Below are 22151 nucleotides of genomic sequence, written 5' to 3'. Positions count from 1 at the left end.
GATGAGATTCTACAAGGCCAAGTGCTGGGTCCTCTCAGTTTTGGGGCTCTCACCCCAGGAAGGACATTGAGGGGCTGGAGCAGGTCCAGAGAAGGACAAAGCAGCTGGTGAAGGGTCTGAAGAACAGAGCTGGTGAGGAGCAGCTGAGGGAACTGGGGGTGTTTAGTCTGGAGAAGAGAAGGTTGAGAAGAGACCTCATTGCTCTCCAGAACTCCCTGAAAAGAGGCTGGAGCCAGGTGGGGGTCAGGCTCTTCACCCTAGTAACAAGACACAGAGTGATAGGAAATGGCCTCAAATTGCACCAGAGGAGAGTGAGGTTGGACACTAGAAGAAAATTCTTCCCTGAAATGGTTCTCAGACACTGGCACGGACTGCCCAGGAAGGTGGTTGATTCCCCATGCCTGGAGGTGTTTCAAAGAGGCAGAGCTGTAGTGCTGAGGGCCACGGTTTAGTCCCAACCTTGGCAGAATTAGAGAATGGTTGGGCTGGATGAGCTTAAAGGGCTTTACCAACCACAACAATTCTATGATTCTATGTCTTCCACATGGCCACATTTCTAATTAGTGAGCAGTTTGTGAGCACACCTTTCTGAAGGTCACACAAGCACAATGAAAAACATCACAGAACTACTGACCAAGCTCAGACACATTTCACATGTGTGGACTGTCAAGACCCTCAAGAAATATCAAAGGTAGAACATCAGGAAACTTTAGACTCTTCCCAATTATTTTTCTCTTCTACCTTGTCCTTCATTCCTCATAAGTACTGTACAGAAAGACATAAAACATAATGAGAGAAGACTCAGCACCTTCCTACTCACACAGGACACTGCAGACCAAAACCCTTCACTTCAGTAACCGCAACTGACTGCAGTCAGCACAGAATAGAACTGACCAGGACCTGAAGTGATGCTGAAGGACTAAATGGAGACAGAATGGAGCTCTTCCTTTGTGAGTGACAACCAAAAACTTTTCAGCACCTTGAACTGCAGGAAGCACATGAAACAGGAGCTCTGGCTCTTTACTACTACCCAGTCTGTAACATCTGGTTTAAAAAACCAAACCAACCAAAATTACAAAGTCAAAGTACCCTGAGCTTCTCAGCAGTCCACTGACAGCAAGGTGACCACACAGAGATAACAGCAAAGCCAGTTTGGTGCTGCTTCCAGCTCCTGCTGGTAAATTGCCAGGACATGGATTTCCCAGAATCCCAGCATGGGGGGACTGGAAGAGACTGGAGATCATCCAGTCCAACCCCCCTGCTAAAGCAGGGCACCCACAGCAGCTTGCCCAGGAGCACAATGGCCAGGGGGGTTTGGAATCTCTCCACAGAAGGAGACTCCACAACCTCTCTGGGCAGCCTGCTCCAGGGCTCCAGCACGCTCACAACAAAAAAATTTCTCCTGCTGTTCAGGTGGAACCTCCTGGGTTCCAGTTTCTGCTTGTTGCCCCTTGTCCCAACACTGGGCACCCCTGAAAAGAGTCTGGCCCCATCTTCCTGCTGTCTACCCTTTAGCTCCTTCTGAGCTGACAGTCAGAGGATCTCCTCTGTCTTCTGTTGGCTCCTGTTGCCAAAAATCTAAACACTGGCAGAGAGTGACTTTAACACAGAATCCTAGAATGGTTTGGGTTGGAAGGTTGGAAGGTTCCAATCCCCCTGCCATGGGCAGGGACACCTCCCTCCAGCCCAGGCTGCTCAAGGCTCCATTCAGCCTGGCCTTGAACACCTCCAGGGAGGGGACATCCACAACCTCCCTGGGCAGCCTGTTCCAGAGTCTCACCATCCTCACTGGAAAGAATTTCTTCCTAATCTCCAGTCTAAGTCTCCCCTGTTCCAGCTCAAAGCCATTACCCCTCATCCTATCACTACAAGCCCAGTCCTGCCTGTACACTGTGATCCTGGGCAATCTCCTGTGCATGACCTAGAACAGGGGGGTTTGGACTAGACAATCCTCAGAGGTGCCCACCATGGTGGGATTCTGGGATTCTTTCCCTTACTGTCATTTCTGCAAATGTCAGACCATAAGAGCAGGTTTGTCCTTCACCTTGGGAGCTGCTAAACAAGTGTCAAACTTTGCTGATGTTTAGGACTCCACACCAATTCCTTTCCCTCTACAGGTCTCTAGGGGTCAAGGCTTTTAGCTAAACAAAATATTACAACTCAGAGGTTTTTAGGGATCACCAAGGTTAACTAGGAAGAAGGTGAAGCAAGAGCACCTTACCATTATGGTTCCTCCTGTCTGGGTTCGCAGAGGTCTCAAAACTCTCCTCTGGACAATGAAATTGGGCAGAAAGGCAACTGGTGGAATTTCTGTGATTGTAGCCACAACAAATGACCACTGCAAGAGGGAAAACAAAAGTTACAATTAACATAGACCACCTCGATGATGACATTTAGGTCTCCCAGCAGTATCATAGAATCATAGAACAGTCCAGGCTGGAAGGGACCTCCAAAGTCTGACCTCCCTGCAGTCAGCAGGGACATCCTCCACTAGGTCAGGTTGCCCAGGGCCTTGTCAAGCCTTATCTTGAGTATCTCCAGGGACGGGGCCTCAACCACCTCCCTGGGCAACCTGTCCCAGTGTTCCACCAGCCTCACAGTGAAGAACTTCTTCCTCACATCCAATCTCAATCTGCTCTGCTCTAGTTTGAAGCCATTGCTCCTGGTCCTGTCCCTGCAGCCCTTTGCAAACAGTCTCTCTGCAGCCTTCTTGTAGCCCCCTTCAGGTCCTGGCAGGCTGCTCTGAGGTCTGCCTGGAGCCTTCTCTTCTCCAGGCTGAACACCCCCAGCTCCCTCAGTCTGTCCTCAGAGCAGAGCTGCTCCAACCCCCTGAGCATTTTCATGGCCTCCTCTGGACCCTCTCCATCAGCTCCATGTCCTTCCTATAGTGAGGCCTCCAGAGCTTGCCACAGCACTGCAGGTGAGGTCTCAGCAGAGCAGAGCACAGTGGCAGAATCACCTCTCTGGCTCTGCTGGGAACATGTCTCTTGATGCAGCCCAGGCTGCCATTGGCCTTCTGTGCTCACACTGCCTGCTCCTGTCCAGCTTCTCCCCCACCAGCACCCCCAAGTCCTTTTCCCCAGGGCTGCTTTCCATCCCCTCCTCCCCCAGTCTGTATTGACAGTGAGGATTGTTCCAGCCCAGGCTCAGAACCCTGCACTTGCTCTTGTGGAACCTCATGAGGTTCACCTGGGCACCACCTCTGCAGCCTGTCCAGGTCCCTCTGGATGCCCTCCTGTGCCTCTGCTGTATCAACAGCACCACTCAGCTTGGTGCCATCTGCACACTGCTGATGGTGCATTCATCTCACTGTCTATGTCACTGATAAGAATATTAAATAGTAGAGGTACCAGAACAGTGCCACAGGTCCTTAGCAAGATTTGCAATGGTTTTTGATGGAGGTGACCACAAGAGTCCTTATTAGTAACCTCCAAGTAAGTTTGTCCTCAAGTTCTCAACTATGACAATCATCACTGTCAACCACCATCAGATTTTACTATCACACAGTAGTAACTCAGGAATTTTTCAGCAAGGTAGTGTGTCAGAAAACCTGATAGCCCTGGAATGGGGAGGAAGAGCTGCAAAGCGCCCTTCAGCACTGTTAACAGCAAACTGCACTTGATATCTTGTTCCAACCTAAAATACCTTTTCCTGTGTCAAGTCAAAAGGATACACCAAGGAGAAAGGGACAACAAACAAAAGGACAACTCAGATAAGAAGTGCAAATATGTAGGTGACCACGCAGGGCAAACTTCAGAGTGGAGAAGTGATTAACAGTTAATTTTACATAAAATCCTTCTGGAAAATGTCTCAAAGAAAGGTTCTGGTAAGAATTCCTAGCATCAAGAGTAGGATTTGAAGGTTAGAACACGAAATGTTTGCAGTGTGCAAATGCTGGTTTGCAAACACCTATAGATTACCTCAAAGAGCTTCTACTAACATTGCTACCAGCCAGAACACTTCTAAATATATTTCAAAGCCCAAGTCACGAGGCAGAATTCTCCCCTTCATCCAAGGCTGGGACATTCAGGTACCCAGCAGGAGCCATTTTCCCCCCTGCACAGAGATGCTGAAGGGCTCCCGTTCCCTCCAGCAGCAGGAAGTGTGACTGGACTCAGGATCACTGGCAGCTAGCTGGTTACAAATGGGAGGATGGACAAGGGGATAGTTCTGAACCAAAGGCAATCACAGGCCTGTTTCAAGGTCTTCTGCTCATCAAATAAGCTACTTTGGCTTCTCAGTATCAATGTTTCAGCTACAACAAGGCTCTGGGCAGCCTGAACTAGTTGAGGATGTCCCTGCTGACTGCAGGGGGGTTGGACTGGAGGAGATTCAGAGGTCACATCCAATCCAAACCATTCTATGACTCTACAAAGCACAACTGGGTGGCCTGGAGGAGTGCCACGGTTCATGAAGCTGTTCAGAACTAACTACATTTTGCCATTTTAAACTCTTAAATTCATTTTAAGCTCTTATTACTTCTGTAAGTGTAAGACATTAATCTACAACGCCAGCAGCTCTCTATCATTAACAAAGTGCTTTAATTATTCTGCACTACAGTCAACCTTGAGCATCCTTTTGCACAACGCTTCAGCTCCTAAACAAGCAGAGCATGGAAAACTAGATTCCATCCTGGTCTCAAATCCTACAGTCACAGAATGCACTGGGTTGGAAGGGACTTCTAGAAGTCATCTTGTCCAGACATCCACAACCTGAGCAGGCTGCTCAGAGCCCCACCAAGCCTGACCTTGAATGTCTCGAGGGACATGGCTCCACTGGGCAACCTGTTCCAGTGTCTCCCCACCCTCACTGGAAAGAATTTCTTCCTCATCTCCAGTCTCAACCTCCCCTCATCCAGCTCAAAGCCATTGTCCCTCATCCTGTCACCCCCAGCCCTTGTCAAAAGTCCCTCCACAGCTCTACTGTAGCCCCCTTCAGATACTGGAAGGCTGCTCTAAGGTCTCCCTGGAGCCTTCTCTTCTCCAGGCTGAACAGCCCCAACTCTCTCAGCCTGTTCCCATAAGAGAGGTGCTCCAGCCCTCACATCACTTCCATGTCCTCCTCTGGACCCACTCCAGCAGGTCTACAGCCTTCCTGTCTTGAGAGCCCCAGAGCTGGACACAACACTCCAGGTGAGGTCCCACCAGAGCAGAGCAGAGGGGCAGAATCACCTCCTCTTGACCTGCTGGCCACGCTTCTTTTGATGCAGCCTGGGCTGCAATCGGCCTTCTGGGCTGCAATTGGCCTTCTGGGCTGCAATTGGCCTTCTGGGCTGCAATTGGCCTTCTGGGCTGCAATTGGCCTTCTGGGCTGCAATTGGCCTTCTGGGCTGCAAGTGCCCGTTGCTGGCTCATGTCCAGCTTCTCACCCACCAAGAACTGAAAAGGTCACATTTGGATGAAATAGATTTTGATCTCAAATGTGAACAACAACCAGACTACTTCAGAAAGTCTTCATGCAGTTTAAAATCAATTTTCATGGCAATGTGAAGACATGGGAGGAAAAAAGACTCAAAGCAACAGGTGCACTGCTGCAGGTTGTTAAGGGAATGTAGAAATCCATTTGTGGAATGTGCAGAGTGAGCAAAGGACACTTAGAGCACAGTGCCAAGCCAAAGCCATGCACTGCTTCAGCCTTACCCCTTTACTGTGTTTATGTCCCAGCAGAATCACAGAATTGTCAGGGGTGGAAGGGACCTCAAGGCTCAGCCAGTTCCAACCCCCCTGCCATGCCCAGGGACACCTCACACTCCAGCAGGTTGCTCACAGCCACATCCAGCCTGGCTGCAAAAACCTCCAGGGATGAGGCTTCCACCACCTCCCTGGGCAACCTCTGCCAGACTCTCACCACCCTCCTGGGGAAGAATTTCTTCCTCACATCCAATCTGAATCTCCCCATTTCTAGTTTTGCTCCATTCCCCCCAGTCCTATCACTCCCTGACACCCTCAGAAGTCCCTCCCCAGCTTTCTTGGAGCCTCCTTCAGATCCTGCAAGGCCACAAGAAGGTCTCCTGGGAGCCTTCTCCAGCCTGCACAACCCCAACTCTCTCAGTCTGTCCTCAGAGCAGAGCAGCTCCAGCCCTCTGCTCATCCTCATGGCTCTTCTCTGGACACCTTCCAGCACCTCCAGATCCTTCTTGTAACAGAGCTCAAGAACTGGACCCAGAGCTCCAGGTGTGGTCTGAGCAGAGTGGAGCAGAGGGGGAGAATCCCCTCCCTGGCCCTGCTGGCCACACTTCTCTTGCTGCAGCCCAGGATGTGACTGGCTTTCTGAGCTGCAAGTGCTCACTCAATCATAGACTCACTAAGGCTGGAAAAGCCCTCTGAGATCATCCAGTCCAACCTTGTGGCCAACGCCACCATGACCACTAGACTATTTTTCCAAAGTGCCACACCTCCTCACTTCTTCAACACATCCAGGGATGGTGACTCCACCACCTCCCTGGGCAGTCTGTTCCAATGCCCCAGTGTCCAGGGAAAAGCCATCAGACTGTGAGAAGAGTCCTGGGGCTCACAAATGAAGCTACAGCCTAGTGAAAAAGCTTCTCAAAAGCACCTCTGCAATAACTGAGAAATGCTGCCTCAACCTGTGGCCAGGCTTTGTGCTTTTTGTCTTCAGTGTGTTAGGTTTGCTTTCCAACATCTCCTGCAATAAATTCTCAGCACAGCTATGTCTATATTAAAAATAATAATAATTAAAAAAAAAACAGAAATCAAAAGGAATTAGGTTGATATAATTGTGTAACTCTGCATGCTGTCAAAATACAGAATGGTTTTGAGCAGAGCAGGACATTAACTATGTTTCTCCAGGCTGTCAGCTGGCTTTTATAACACAGCTCCTCACACATTATTAGTTTCCCTTTGATAGAGAACAAAGCCTTCAATCTTTCATTATTATTTTTTCAGATCAGTACTTTTTAGTCCAAATTGCACACATCAGAAGAACATTAGTTATTATTTCTTTTGGTAGATGCTTGCTCTCACTCAGCCATCATCAAATTACTGCTTCTCTAGTAAAGTTTTATAGACATGTAATTAAGCAACTTAGAAATTAAAACTTGGTCTGGATTCAGGGAAGAGTAAGAATGTACAAACACCACTCACTGATGGGTCTTCACTTACCCTTTCTACTTACCAGCTCCACTTTTTATTTCTATTGCCAGATTTTTTTTAATCCTGTGGATGAACTTAAGTTTCAATTTGAAAAAAAAAAAAATGCACTCCTTGTTTTCTCTAAAGGAGGGCAGAAGGCAGGTTAACCCTTACCCAGCTATAATCTTCTTTAATAGATGTCTGCTGCCAAATGAACCACAAGGCCACTGCCATGAAATGTGGCAAAGTGTGACACTGTACTGAGATCACAGAACCACAGAACCCTGGAATTGGTGGAGTTGGAAAAGCCCTTTAAGCTCATCCAACCATTCTCTAACTCTGCCAAGGCTGGGGCTAAACCATGGCCCTCAGCACCACAGCTCTGCCTCTTGGAAACACTTCCAGGCATGGGGATTCAAACACCTCCCTGGGCAGCCTGTGCCAGGCTTTGAGAGCCCTTGCAGGGAAGAATTTTCTTCTAATGTCCAACCTAAACCTCCCCTGCTACAACTTGAGACCATTTCCTCTCATCTGATCTCTTGTTACCAGGGTGAGGAGACCAATCCCCACCTGGCTCCAGCCTCCTTTCAGGGAGCTGTAGAGAGCAATGAGGTCTCCTCTCAGCCTTCTCTTCTCCACACCAAACACCCCCAGTTCCACACCAAACACCCCCAGTTCCAGCTGCTCCTCCCCAGCCCTGTTCTCCAGACCCTTCTCCAGCTGCTTTGCCCTTCTCTTGACCTGCTCCATATCGTTCTTGTAGCGAAGGCCTCAGGACAACATTAGACCCAAAAAAACCCTCAAAACCAAACCAAACCAAACCAAACCAAACCAAACCAAACCAAACCAAACCCAGCTTTGAGAGGTCTTGAGAGTCTTCCTTGCTTCAGCCCAAATTCTCTAACAACCTATAGGTGTAATGAGGATATCCTTGCAGGACTTGTCCAATATTATTGCTATTAGCTTTAATTCCTTACCCATAAAACCTCTCCTTAGCACAGTTAACTGACTAAACAAATTTGTTCAGTGTCTTAGTGTTCAAGGACTAAAAGTTAACCTGAGAAGCTAATATTAGGAAGCTGAAGTAGCTGCTTTTATGCTGATAAATCCTGGATTAATACAAACACCACATTAATGATCAAAGCCAACCTCTGCTGTGCTGCCTTTTATGTTATGCATTCATTGCATTCCAGCATTTTAAATAGCCAACAACAACATCAAATTTGGGTTTAAATTATGCATTTTTGTTCTTTAATATCTAAATTTAAACTGTGTTTAAATCTTTGGTAAGTTCCTGGAGCTAGTCCCAGCTTCAAGGGAAAATTGAGGACTTACAAATCCACCACCACTAAGTAATTACTGTGATTTTTGGGTCCTTCTTTCATAGGTACAGAAAGTGTGGGTTTAGGGTGGGTTTAATGGCAGATCAGATCCTGAAGGAGAGGAGGAAGCCTGCATTTTGCACACAGGTTTCCAGGTCAAGGTATGAACATACTCTTATCAGAGAGTCACAGAATGGCAGGGGTTGGAAGGGACCTCTGGAGACCATTCAATCCAACCCTCCTGGCAAGGCAGGGTCACCCAGAGAAGGTCACTCAGAAACACCTCCAGGTCAGTTTGGAATCTCTCTAGAGATGGAGACTCCATCACCTCTCTGGGCAGCCTCCCCCAGTGCTCCAAGCATGAGTTCCCCCTCATGTTTAGATGGAACTTCTTTATGTTCCAACTTGTGCCTATCACCTCTTGTCCTGTCACTGGGCACCACTGCCAAAGCCTGGTCCCACCTGCCTGATGCCACCCTTTAAGAGTTGATCAGCACTAATGAGATTCCCCCTCAGGCTGCTCTTCTGCAGACCATAAAGCCTCAATCCTCTCAGTCTTTCCTCATCACAGACCCCTCTGGGACTGGTAGAAACAGAAGAGAACCAGGTGACAGCTAGAAAACCACCACAGCACTTTTGGTGCATCAGTCTCCCAATGAATGGGTTGGAAATACTGAAAGGAAAGCCCCAACTCAGTGTTAGCCAAATGCTGCCTTATCCCTCAGGGGTTTACCAGCTGCTTGAGCTCACAGAGTGCCCCACAGCATTTGCATAGTACTATAAATACTGGAACCCACCAGCCCCTGTTCCCCATGGCCAACTGTTCTTGCAGGATGTTTTCTTCCAACATACTCAAGTATCATTGCCTTGAGAAGAACCTTTCTGGAGATTCCTCCAGACCTTCAGCTGACACATGTACCTGAAAACTGAGGTAAGAATGTACCCTGGGCTGCATCCAAAGCAGTATGACCAGCTGGCCAAGGGAGGGGATTCTGTCCCTCTGCTCTGCACTGGTGAGACCCCACATGGAGCTCTGCTGGTGCCCCCAGCACAAGAAGGACAGGGAACTGTTGGGGAGGGTCCAGAGGAGGCCATGAAGATGTCAGAGGGCTGGAGAACTTCCCCTACAGGGACAGGCTGAGAGAGTTAGGGCTGTTCAGCCTGGAGAAGAGACAGCTCCAGGGAAATCTTAAAGCTGCATTTCAGTATCTGAAGGGGACCTACAGGAAGGTTGGGAAGAGACTGTTCAGAAGGGCCTGTGGGGATAGGGTGAGGACCAATGGTTTGAAACTGGAGCAGGGCAGAGTTAGGTTCTGCACAGTGGAACTGGAACAGGGATGTGGTTGAAGCCCTGTACCTGGAGACATTTGAGGCCAGGCTTGCTTTGTCCCTGGGCAGCCTGCTCTAGTTGGAGGTGTCCCTGCTGACTGCACGGGGGGTGAAAAGATGACCTTTGAGGGTCCCTTCCAACCCAATGCAATTTGTGAAAGCCTTGTATGGTCTGACAGCTGCTTCATAACCTCACTGCCTGTCTCCTTCCAACATTTCAGAATGCTGAGATGCATGAAATTCATTCTTTTACATAACACTTAGAAACAGGCACAAAGTGGAAAAGTACTGCAAGCAAATTGTGCAAAGCTCAGTTGTTGCCTTAGACACCTACACTCTTCAGAGCAGTGACCAGGGCAATCACCTCAATTCAAAAGGCCAAATGTTGCTGTAAGGATTAGTCCCTACCTAAAGCAGGGAACCAGGGAGACCCTTCCTTCCAACACAGAGATGATTTCCAGTAGATTGACCTGAACCAGTCCCCAACCAGCTGCTGCTGAAGACATCAAACATAATTTCTGCCTGTAAGGCTAGAAAAATTCCTACCAAATCCGCCCTGGAATCTTAAATGAAGATGCCCTGATTTCAGCAATGTGCTCTGGTGGCCAAGAAGGCCAAGGGCAGCCTGGGGGGGATCAGAAGGGCTGTGGTCAGTAGGTCAGAGAGGTTCTCCTCCCCCTCTGCTCTGCCCTGCTGAGGCCACATCTGGAATATTGTGTCCAGTTCTGGGCCCCTCAGGTCAAGAAGGACCTCAGGGAACTGCTTGAGAGAGTCCAGCACAGAGCCACAAAGCTGCTGCAGGCAGTGGAAGATCTTCCTTAGGAGGAGAGCCTGAGGGAGCTGAGGGCTCTGGAGCTTGGAGAGGAGGAGCCTGAGAGGTGACCTCATTGCTGGGGATAAAGATGTGCAGGATGAGTGCCCAGAGGCTGGAGCCAGGCTCTGCTGGGTGATGCCCAATGCCAGCACAAGGGGCAGTGGTGGAAGCTGAGGCAGAGGAAGTGCCATGGAAACAGGAGGAAGAATTCTTTCCCTGTGAGGGTGACAGAGCCCTGGAGCAGGCTGCCCAGGGGGGTTGTGGAGTCTCCCTCTCTGGAGATATTCAAAGCCCACCTGGCTGTGTTCCTGTGTGATCTGCTCTGGGTGACCCTGCTCTGGCAGGGGGGTTGGACTGGATGAGGTTTTGAGGTCCCTTCCAGGCCCTCACATTCTGTGATTCTGTGAACTAGGACAGAACTAATTCTGGTCAAGGATCTAAGCTCAGTCTCTGCTCAGTGAGGCACTTTCTGAAGTGCAGGGCAGGTTTCCACAGCCAAGGGCAGCTTCTAGCAGGGAGAAGCAGATGGGGAGAGTTCCTGCCAAGGGCTCTGGCTTAGATTTGCTCCTGAGCAGACCAAGGGCACTGTCACACCTCAGACTGGGTTGCAGGAAGTCAGAGGTGGCACCTGCAGGGATGAGCAGACAGGACAGGTGACTTAACTGCCCAAAAAGGGATTGCAGTCCATGGATGTCATCTCCAGGAGCAAGCTGAGGAATCACCAGGGTCAGCTTCTTCTTCCACTCCTTCAATGGCCAGCATGCAAGGACTCTGTCCTTTCTGTCTCCCATCCTGATCCACCAGTTCCTGAATCCATTTCCTCTATCTGCTTCCCATCTGCTGCTGAGCCTTGTCTGGGATTTCTGCCACAACAGCAGTGGTGACAGCAGTTCAATGCCATCAGGGGGTTGGGTTCAATATTGGGTTTGTATCTACTTATTTTTATTATTTCCATCCCAGCAGGGTTAGTTTCTTTCCCAGCCCATCGGTCTCTCTCCCTTCTTCCCTTTCTTTTCCCTTTGGCAGGGCAGAGGGGTTCACAAAGAGCCTCTGGCACTCATGTGGTGGCCAGTGAGCTGTAACCTTTGGCAGAAAAGTACTGAAGCAACTCATTATTCTAGAGACCAAGGCATTCCCAGAAACACAAGCAGCCTTCAGTTGGTCTAACCCCAAACCATGCCACTTGCTAGTAGAGCAGTGCTGTTTGGATTTAAAGTAAGAGCACAGCAGACTTCAGGTAAGGTGACACAGAAGACACCCAGGGCTTTTCCAAGTCTAGCCACCTTGCTTTTCATTTGCAGCTAAGCACTTTTATCTTCCTGCAATACTGTATCCAGTTTCGGGCTCCCCAGGTCAAGAGGGACAGGGAACTATGGGAGAGAGTACAACAGAGGCTACGAGGATGATGAAGGGACTGGAACATCTCTCCTATGAAGAAAGACTGAGAGCCCTGGGACTGTTTAGTCTAGAGAAGGCTGAGAGGGGATCTGATCACTGTCTACAAATATCTGAGGGGTAGGTGTCAAGATGAGGGTGCCAGACTCTTTTGGGTGGTGTCCAGTGATAGGACAAGGAACAACAGGTACAAACTAGAACCCAGGAGGTTCCACCTCAACATGAGGAGAAAATACTTTATGGTGAGGGTGCTGGAACTAGCTGCCCAGAGAGGTTGTAGAGTCTACTTCTCTGCAGACTTTCACGAGGCATCCAGATGTGTTCCTGTGTGACCTGCCCTGTGTGATCCTGCTCTGGCAGGGGGATTGGACTCAATGATCCCTGAAGGTCCCTTCCAAATCCTGCCATTCCATGATTCAAGTTTCTATGGTTGCAGGAAATACTCTCTCAAGAAAAGGGGAAGGAGAGATACACATCTGAATGCACAGGCCAGTTCTGGCTTTGAACCCCAGGACACAGCTTACACAGAGAGCTCCCTGTGAAGCCATCCTGTAGGGACTAAAGTGATGATGATGATATTCCAAACTGAGCTACACACATCTTACCCTGCTTCAAAGAAGCGCTTCAGTAAAAAGAGGTGGGTGGTTCTGTGGAATTAAAAGCTCAATATCAAGAATAGCTGCAATAAAAATCAAATCTAATGATGTATGAAATTGCATGTAAATTTATAGCAGAGAGAGAAGCAGCTTAAAAGAACTCAGAAAAGGAGTTGGAGTGAGAAAGTTCACACAAATAACAGAACCCTTACACAGAGAAAATGAAACATTCCAGAAATAGCAATACAAAGACTCCTTCACCACTGAAGGGCAAAGATGACTCAAAGTAACTTCTTTTGAATTATGAAATGGATGATTATTTCTCACAGAAATCCCTCCTCTGCCTTCCAAGTGTTGCAAAACAAAAACAACATCACCTGCCCTCATCAGCTACCCAATTCCACCTACAGACGGCTGAGTGCATTCAGAAACAGAGATCTCACACCTTTAAAGGTACACTGAAGCTTAGCAAATGGCTGTTTCATTTAGAAATACCCAAAGACTGCTCTTCATCCCCTGTGAATGTATAAGCTTGCATGAGAAAACCTTCACACACAGCTGACAGGCAAGGTTATGCCCCTGCATTGATCTTTTCTCTCTCTCCATACTCAAATAACACAGGCAGCATCTAAGGATGAAATCAGATGACCTTTAAGATCCCTTCTAACCCAAACCATTCCATGACCCTAAGATTCTATGAGGCCAGTACCTCCCCCTGCAGCAAACTGACAACAGAATCCCTACATAGATGCTCTTTTGAGACTACCTGAACACCAAAGCATAAAGCAACCCTTAAAACTCAGCCACTGAAGCACTCCATTTTCATGCTCCCCAACCTGTCTTCAATTTCAGAACTGTGTTTTACTAGTCTAAATCCAAACTTACACTCTGAGGATTAAAACTCTAGTACTAAGGAGAGTATTATTTGCATCCCAAAGAGTAAAAATGTTCATGTCCATCTAACTCTTCTGGAATATCATTGCAGGTCACCTAGACAGGAGATGGCAGATCCTCTTTCCCCTCCAGAGTGTCAAGTTCCTGCTAGTTCTATGTTTTCTCTCAGTGACAATGTTATCAAACACCCCACTCTGTAAAAGCTGATTCCATCACCACTCTAGCAGGGTATGTGTTGCCTTGAACGGGGATTGTAGACAGCTTGTTGAAAAACAGAGGAAGTACAGCACCTTTAACTTATTAAGGTAGCGCCTCGTGTGAACAACCAAGAGATCTTCATCAGCAGCCTCCCGTGCCTGTACAATCAAGTCATCTGCAATTAGCTTTTCTTCTGGAAGGGGAGAGAAATAACAGTTGGCATTGCAAACCATTGCTTCACTGCCTGTATTGCACCCTGCCAAAGCAGCTACTCTGGCCTTGATGCAGTAACTTGTCACGTCAGTCACTGGAACAACTTTTGTTTGCTCTGTGGTACAAATGGCCTCTGTACAGGTCAGGTGTTAAGGTGATGAGTACCTGAGAACTACTGCTCATAGACAGCTCTGAGTGTAAGCATGGGGATTGTTTGAACTGAAAGACAAGACTAGTAGTGACACACTGAAGAGTCATGAGACTCCTTCCAGTGTAGGGCTTGATGCACTGGGGAAATCTCAGTGCTCTTCCCATCAAATAGTCACCGTTCTGTACCATGCTTTAAGACACCCCACACTAGCTCTGCTAGTATTTAGTTCCTTAAACCAGAGGGGAATAAAAAAAAAAATCCATCAAAACTCAAAAAGAACTGCTTGAATGTTCATGGAAGTGAACACACGCTTAATTAGGATACTTCTGTCCCACCCCAAGGGCCAGCCATTAATTCTTCCCCTCAGGGAACAAAGATGCCTTATTTAAACTCTAGTTTTCTAAGAGCAGGGTACCAAATCTCACCCCAAGATTTCAGCATACAACCAAATAGAATAGGTTTGACTTGCACAGGTCTGGGTGTGAATGCATACAGCTGGATATACTTACCAGAAAGCTCAAGGTCAAGTGAAAAAGCCAAGCAGTGCAGAACAGCAATGCTGCTTTGCAAAGAGAAGAGATCAGGTGGAGATTCCCAGACAGATTTTGAGATTTAATTGCTGCATGGCTGCAGCCTTCCAAGACTGTGCCTCTTCTCCAATTTTACACTTGGAGGAGGCAGAAACAACTCAGAAACGTGAGAGATTTTGTTCTGAAGTGTTATACAAGAGCAGCACCTGCAACAATATTTTTTTTGGCAAGCTTCTGTTTCTCCTGACTGAGGCTTGAGAAACAGTTCATTCGCTCACTGACATCAGAGAGAAAAGCCAAGCTGCCAATAGCTTCATTCTTAAGGAGGGAGATGGTAAAAGATTTGCACTGGTGATCTTCTAGAGAACGACAGGGGACAGTGTAGGTCCGGAGTTGCTGCAGAGCCAGGGCAAACCACAGGGGTTTTATATCCCTGGAGGTATCCTGTAGCTCCTTTCTCCTTTTTACAAAGCAAGGAAAGGAAACCGATGGGGCAAACTTGTTTTGTGTGAAAGGCTGAGAGTGAAGAGTGGACAATTCACACAGGAGAGAGGCAGACAAAAGGAATCTACCCAGAAGAGGAGCAGAAAGGTTTCAAGGTTGATCAAAGGTTTTGATTAATGAATAAAATGGTCATGGAATCCATGGCTTAATTATTTAAGGTTGTTAGAGGGAAGATTCAAAATTCAGCTCTGGAATGGAGTGTTAGAATTTGTTTAACCTCAGTCAAGACTGCCTCATGTCAGAAAGGGGAAGAGTTAACTGCAAAAAATCATCAGCTGAAGGAGTCTTTAGGACCACATAGAGGAAGAGGCCTGGCTCTCGGATAACCTTTGCCTTGGCAACAGAAAGAGCCTTTACTTTTTAATTTCAACTTGATGAGCAAGCTTAAGCTGTAGAAGAAGAGATGCCAAGATTTTATAGGCCTTAATGATAATCTTCCTTCTTACATTTTGTACAGGGCTTTTTAGACTGAGAGGGGATCTGATCAATGTCTATCAATATCTGAGGGCTGGGGGTCAGGAAGGAAGGGACAGGGACAGCCTCTGCTCACTCGTGTCCTGTTGTTCTAACAAGGGGCAATGGATGGCAACTCCAGCACAGGAGATTCCACCTCAACATGAGGAAGAACTTCTTTGCTCTAAGGGTCCCAGAGCCCTGGAACAGGCTGCCCATGGAGTCTCCTTCTCTGGAGACATTCCAGCCCTGTCTGGATGTGTTTCTGTGTGACCTGGGCTGGATCTATGGTCCTGCTCTGGCAGGGGAGTTGGACTGGAAGACCTCCAGAGGTCCCTTCCAACCCCTGACATCCTGTGAGCCTGTGATTTGTATCTCTTCACTGTATCTCTGCCTCTTCCAATGTGTTTAAGGACCATCACAAGAAGCTCTGCCTGTCACCAGAGGCATCTCAAAGCTCTTTCCAATCACTACCACCACGCTGCTGTGGGGCTGATGAAGAATGGATTTACACAAGCTACACTTCTCTCTCAGCCCTACCAACATGTCTGCAGTTGAATAACTAAGCCACAGCCCACAGCAAGCCGGTTGGTGACACCTGTGGTTTCACAAGCCACAGGGAACACCCCAGTTCTTGCTACACCAGGTGTAAAGCAATGGAAGCACAATGCTATAGGAAGATATACACAGTGCTCCCAAACCACAATTCAGGTCCTGCAAGCCCAACTGCTTGTCAGCTTGCAGCTAACAGGAAGTATTTTCCATTTATTGTGAGGAAACTGAAATCTGTGTTCTCTTTCAGACCCAGGCTTGGTTCTCAAAGGAAAGAAACTGGAACTGCAGCTATCCTCAAAAAGACACTTAAAGGAAACATTGTTCTCATACATTAAGAGCTGAAAGAAAGCGTTTGAGCCATTAAAAAGCTGTTGAGTATCAAAACACGTGGTGCTGAACAACGCTGTGGCATTCTGCACCTAACTTGGGCTGGGCTGAAAGTCAAGATTCTGGTGCTCACTTCAGAGGTGGAAACCGCTCTCAAATTTCCCACACCAATGTTTCTGCTTGTAAAGGCGAAGCAATGAAACCCTGCCCACTCCATGCACCCATTCCAGTTGCGAAGACCAGAAATGTTTTAAGATGGTCTATGCTGACGTTTCTTCTTCCTCCTTTTTACTCACAGCCTTGCCAAGTTTTGGGCCAGACTGAAATGAACCAAACTAGTTACTCTCACCAGTATTCTTCACACCTCTGGGGAGAGCAAGTCATTTGATGAGCTGGAATTTTCACCCTCACTTCATGAGTTTCACTGTGGACAGACACCATGACTGAGCTGAACACACTTTACCGAGTGGAGGGGGCTAGAAAAGATATTTTCAAAGGACTGTGAAAGAAATCAAAGAGCCCTGGTGCAGGATGTTTGTGTTAACACTAGGATTGCATCTTTTAAATACTTCCTGGACATGACCTTCAACAACAAAGGACATCCAACCTGCCTCAGAAATCCTACAATCGATGTAAGGGGCTAAGATTTAGGTCTTAGGTAAGATTTAAACATATAAAAATATCTAAAGCACTCTAAGTACGGTTAAAGAGCAGAGCTTAAACCTACACAAAGAGCAATAAAGACACACAGTCACTACTATAGCTGCAATTATTAAGCCTGCACTAACTATGTAATTCCTGCTGGCCTAGGAGGTACCTCCTGCTATTTTACCTTTCAGGAAATTGATTACTTTTCCCCATTTCCCTGCATCAAATGGATGCAGTTTCTCAAGTCCCAAGAAGGTGATGTTGTAGTCTGGAGAATAGACGATAGGCCAGCATGCTGATGGTAGATCCTCATACAGCTCAGTCCTGTGAGGCCTTGGAAAGCAAAGAAAAACACAAACCAATCACCACCTTTAGCAACTAGTTACAAAGTTCTGCACTCAAATCCCAGATTACCAGTGTGAGTCCTTACTAATACCAGTTCTCCCTTAGGAATGAATCCTGAAGAGGCTATTTCCCATGAGGGAAACACTTGGTTGGTTAACTGCTCTTCAGCAGCAGGGTCAGGGACATCCCTCACTTCCTCCAGTACATTTACACTGAATTAACCAGAAAGGGGGAAAAAAACCAAACAAATGGACATTACTGAATTCCGCACACAAAGTTCACTGCAGACATTAATTAATGGGAACATTTGTCCCTCTCCCCTCATCTTTCCACTGAGCACATCTAACTCAGAAGGTGCACCTGGTTTTCCACACAAATAAGCTCCAACAAACACATTATTGGACTAGTATTTCAAAGTCTGTATCAAAACACAGCTGAAAATCCCAACCCACACTGCTCCAACACATGATACTTCTCACACATCAGGCTGGGAGCCCTTTTAGGATCCTTCCCTAGGAGCAACAGGTTATTTTGTGCCCTGCTCAGCTAAAGCAAAGAGGCTTGGGTTTGTAGCACACAACCACAGGGCAGAGCTCATGCCTGTAACCCTTCACCAAAACTTTCATTACCCGCTCTCCAAGCTCATGTGCTCTCCAAACACAAGGAGGGAGAGCAGAGCCAGTTCAGAGCCTTCCTTTACAAGCTGCTCACACAAGGAATGAGCAGTGCTGTGCTCTGCATTTCCACACGCACTCTGTGTGCACACAGTCACCAGGCCAGAGCGCAGATGTGATGCTGTGCTCACACTCAGCCCATCCCACCAGCTGTAGCCTCCCTCCTCTGCCCCAAACCTCGTGTGCCTCAGTTATGCTCCCCCTCCCCTCCAATTAGCTGAAGTTTGCAAAAGGCTTCACAATTTACTGAGTGAGACAGAAGAGTCTTTTGTCAGGTGAACAATACAAACAGACCCCCCCTTATTTCCAGCCTAAATATGCTCAAAAGCACCCTTTAAAAGCCCGGTTCAAAACAACCAAGCCAAACCCCCAGGAATACAATAGAGGTTTTTCACTAGAGCCTGCAGCTCCGGTCCCCACACACCACCCACAGGCAGAACCAGAGCTCCCTGGATGTTTCCCCTGTCCCAGCCCACAACGAAAGGCTCTGTTTGTACCATTGGCTGTGCCGTGCCGCTCCGGCTCCTCTGCCAGCCCCTGCGCACAGCCTGGGTCCTAGCGGGGCTGAGGGAAGAGGACACTTCCCCGGGGGCTGCCATGGGAATACCCCACACCTCGGGCCGGGCCGGGAGCGGAGCAGGTGCCAAGCCCAGCCACCTGCCGGCTGCGGGGCGCGGCAGGGTCCGGCCGGACGCGGGGAGGGCGGAGGCGAAGTGGCGCTGCCGCAGCTTCAGGCTCACAGTTCCCCGGGCGCACCTGACGGGCCTGGCCCCGGGCCTGGGAACCGGGCAGGCCTCCGCCGGGCTGGGCCAGGCCTGGGCCCTCCCGCCGCCCCGAGAAACGCCTCCCACCCACCAGGGTCGCGTCCGTGCCCGTCCCTGTCCCCATCCCTCTCCGTGTCCCTGTCCCGGCGCGATACTCACATCCGCCCGCCCTCCGCGGGCGCGCTGTCCAGGCCGCACAGGGTACACACCGGCCTGGCACCGACTGCCCCAGCAGCCCCGCCCCGCCGCGGGGCGGAGAGACGGAGGGGCTGGGCGAGGAGCGGCCGTCTCCGCGCTCCGGTCCCGAGCTGTCCGGGGCGGGCAACCGCCGCCCCTGGGTCCGGACTTCAGCCCTCGCGGAGGGAAAGCGCTGCCCCCGGGGCCCGGGGCCGAGCTCCCTGCGGAGGCAAACGGGCCAGCCCCGAGGCCGGGCGCAGTGGAACGCAGAGCTTGGGGCGCTGGGGCCTGGCGCCGTGTGGTGCTGAGCAGGTGAAAGTGCTGTTAGGGCTCTGGGAAAACGGCTTTTTTGCGCCGTCTGACGTGAGGGGATCCTCGGCCTCTCGGAAAGGTGCGGGATGACACGAGATCAGATGTAGAAAGCGTTTCATAAAGGAAACTGAGAGGTCACTGAGGAGCTGTTGGTCCAATTGATGCAGCGATGTGGTGCCGAGGAACATGGTTCAGCACCAGGCTTGGCAAGGTTGGACTCGATGATTTTAAAGGTCTTCTCCAACCCAAACAATTCTGCGGTTCTGTAATGCTCTGGGAGTTGGAAAAACAGCTCCAGCAGTCAGTTTGACATCAGCTGCTGCTGTGATTTCATGCCAAGGGCCTCAAAGCAATTCCACACAAACTATCCCTGGATAGGAAACTGCAATTCTCATTATACAACAAAATTAACAGGATACCTGTAGGTGAAGAGACCTAGCAGGGCAGCAGCAGAATGAGGAAAACAAAGGTGAAAGAGTGATGCTGCCTCTCTGAGGCATAGAACTGTTGGAGCAGGTCCAGAGGAGCCCAGGAAGATGACCCGAGGGCTGGAGCACCGCTGCTATGAGGACAGGCTGAGGGAGCTGGGGGTGTTCAGACTGGAGAAGAGAAGGCTCGAGAAAGACCTTAGAGCTGCCTTCCGGTAGCTGAAGGAATCCTACAGGAAGGCTGCAGAGGGACTTTCCTGAGGGTGTCTAGAGACAGGCCAAGGGGGAATGGTTTGAAGCTGAGGCAGAGCAGGGTTAGACTGGAGCTGAGGAAGAAGTTCTTCAGTGTGAGGGTGGTGAGACTCTGGAACAGGCTGCCCAAGGAAGTTGTGGATGCCTCCTCCCTGGGAGTGTTCAAGGCCAGGTTGGATGAGGCCTTGAGCAACCTGGGATAGTGGGAGGTGTCCCTGCCCATGGCAGCAATGTTAGAGTAGATGATCTCTGAGGTCCCCTCCAAGCTAAGCCATTCTGTGATTCTATGATGATTCTATGATTCATTTTGTCAGGTCAAGATTCACCTGGGGAATACCACCCCTAAATTCAGAGACACAAGAAAAATAGACTAGTTTCCAGTCAAAAGCCAGTTTCCCAGTATACTTTACTAATCCTGCTGGAATGTATACAAAAAGCATTTTTCCTGCAGCGGAACAGCTAAATCAATAATGCCGTCGTGAGGAATGGTCAGTCAATAGCAGCAATATCTATCAAAACAAGGATAAATGTACTCTTTCCTCATGAGGAGGAATGTCTCTTTATGAGAGCTCCAGATAAATGTCTTCCTTCTTACACCACACTGCCTTTGGCTTGGTGTTCAGTTTTGATGGATGCCTGGACTTCACCTTGGTATTTATTTAGCAGCCAGAGGCTGTTATCCCAGGAAAACATTCTATCCCTTTGGCATTATCTTTTAATTAACAGTTCTTTTTGTTCTGGCCCTTTGCTCAGCAGATCTACCTTTTGTTCCTTGTTACCCACAACTAAATGCTTGAGGCTTCCTTACAGTTTAGGTGTGGTTTGCTTAACCAGATACAAACACAACCTGTTATTGTTTCCTTTGCATTCAAATTAACTTTGAAACTGATATTAAGAATAAACTTGCAGACTACTTTCTGTATTTGCAGGGTGTTGAAAATGTTTTTTTTTTCCCATGTGCTTTCCCACTGATCAGTCACATCTAAACCTCTGCACACAGAAAGTTTGCTCAGTCATTCCTTTTTTCACCAGCAAAAAGCAAATTAAAATACTCATGGGGGCCAGATGCCCACCAAAGCTGATTTATACTTCTGAGGGTCTAAAGTGCCAGGCCATCAAATCCACAGCTACCTCCTCTGTTCTGCCTCTATGATGTTTGTGGCTTTCAGTTTCCCCTGTTGTGCCACAGTAAGTTAGATTCCTACCTGTTGCAGCAGGGAAGGTTTAGGTTGAATGTGAGGAAAAATTTCTTCCCCAAAAAGGTTGTCAGGCTCTGGAACAGGCTGCCCAGGGTGGAGTCCCCATCCCTGGAGGGGTTTCAGTGCTATGTAGGTGTGGTGCTGAGAGACATAGTGGAAAGCAGCTCCATGGTGAAGGACTTTGGAGTCCTGGTGTACAATGAATTATACATGGAACAGCAATGGAAATGGTCTCCTGGAGTGCATTAAAAAGAGCGTGGCCAGCAAGTCAAGGGAAGTCTTCTTCCTTCTGCTCTATGCTGCCCTGGTGAGGCCAGAGCTGGAGTACAGTCCTGGGCTCCCCAGTTCAAGAGGGACAGGGATAGACTAGAGAGTGTCCAATGGAGGGAAAGGACTGGAACGTCTCTGGCAAGGAAAGGCTGAGAGCCCTGGGGCTGTTTAGCCTGGAGAAGAGCAGCCTGAGAGGGGATTTTATTAATGTTTACAGATATCTGAAGGGTGGCTGTCAAGAAGAGGACAGCCTCATTTTAGTGGTGTCCTACAAGGACAGGGAGCAATGGATACAAACTGGAACCCAGGAAGTTCCACCTCAACAGGAGGAGAAACTTCCTTACATTGAGAATGCTGGAGCCCTGGTGCAGGCTGCCCAGAGAGGTTGTGGAGTCTTCTTCTCTGGGGTCTTTCAAACCCACCTGCCTGTGTTCCTGTGTGACCTGCCCTAGGTGATCCTGCTCTGGCAGGGGGGTTGGACTGGATGATTTCTGGAGGTCCATTCCAACCCCTACCATTCTGTGACTCTCTGGCTTAGTGGTGGACTTGGCAGTGCTGGGTTAATGGTTGGACTGGATGATCCACTAAGCTGTGTGGTGCAGCAGACAGGCTGGAGGGAAGGGATCCATCCAGAGGGACCTGGACAGGCTGCAGAGCTGGGCTCATGACAACCTCATGAGGTTCAAGACCAAGTGCAAGGTCCTGCCTCT

The 22151-nt window shown here is 48.8% G+C and overlaps 1 protein-coding gene across 1 annotated transcript in view; it reads right to left on the bottom strand.

Annotated features, from left to right (window-relative positions):
* HDAC11 (histone deacetylase 11) overlaps positions 1-14803 on the bottom strand; it is a 35131-nt gene extending 20328 nt beyond the window's left edge. Inside the window, exons 1-3 of the mRNA XM_054387486.1 lie at positions 14740-14803; positions 13732-13832; positions 2222-2338 (exon numbers count right to left, since the gene is read on the bottom strand). Coding sequence (XP_054243461.1) covers positions 2222-2338; positions 13732-13832; positions 14740-14803 — 282 coding nt within the window. The remainder of the gene's footprint in view (positions 1-2221; positions 2339-13731; positions 13833-14739) is intronic.
* Between the last annotated feature and the right edge of the window lie 7348 nt (positions 14804-22151).

The sequence above is a fragment of the Indicator indicator genome, chromosome 15, assembly GCF_027791375.1.
Source record: "Indicator indicator isolate 239-I01 chromosome 15, UM_Iind_1.1, whole genome shotgun sequence".
NCBI classification, from domain to species: domain Eukaryota; kingdom Metazoa; phylum Chordata; class Aves; order Piciformes; family Indicatoridae; genus Indicator; species Indicator indicator.
Note: the sequence above shows the minus strand (reverse complement) of the source record. Positions and strands in the feature narration are given on the sequence as shown.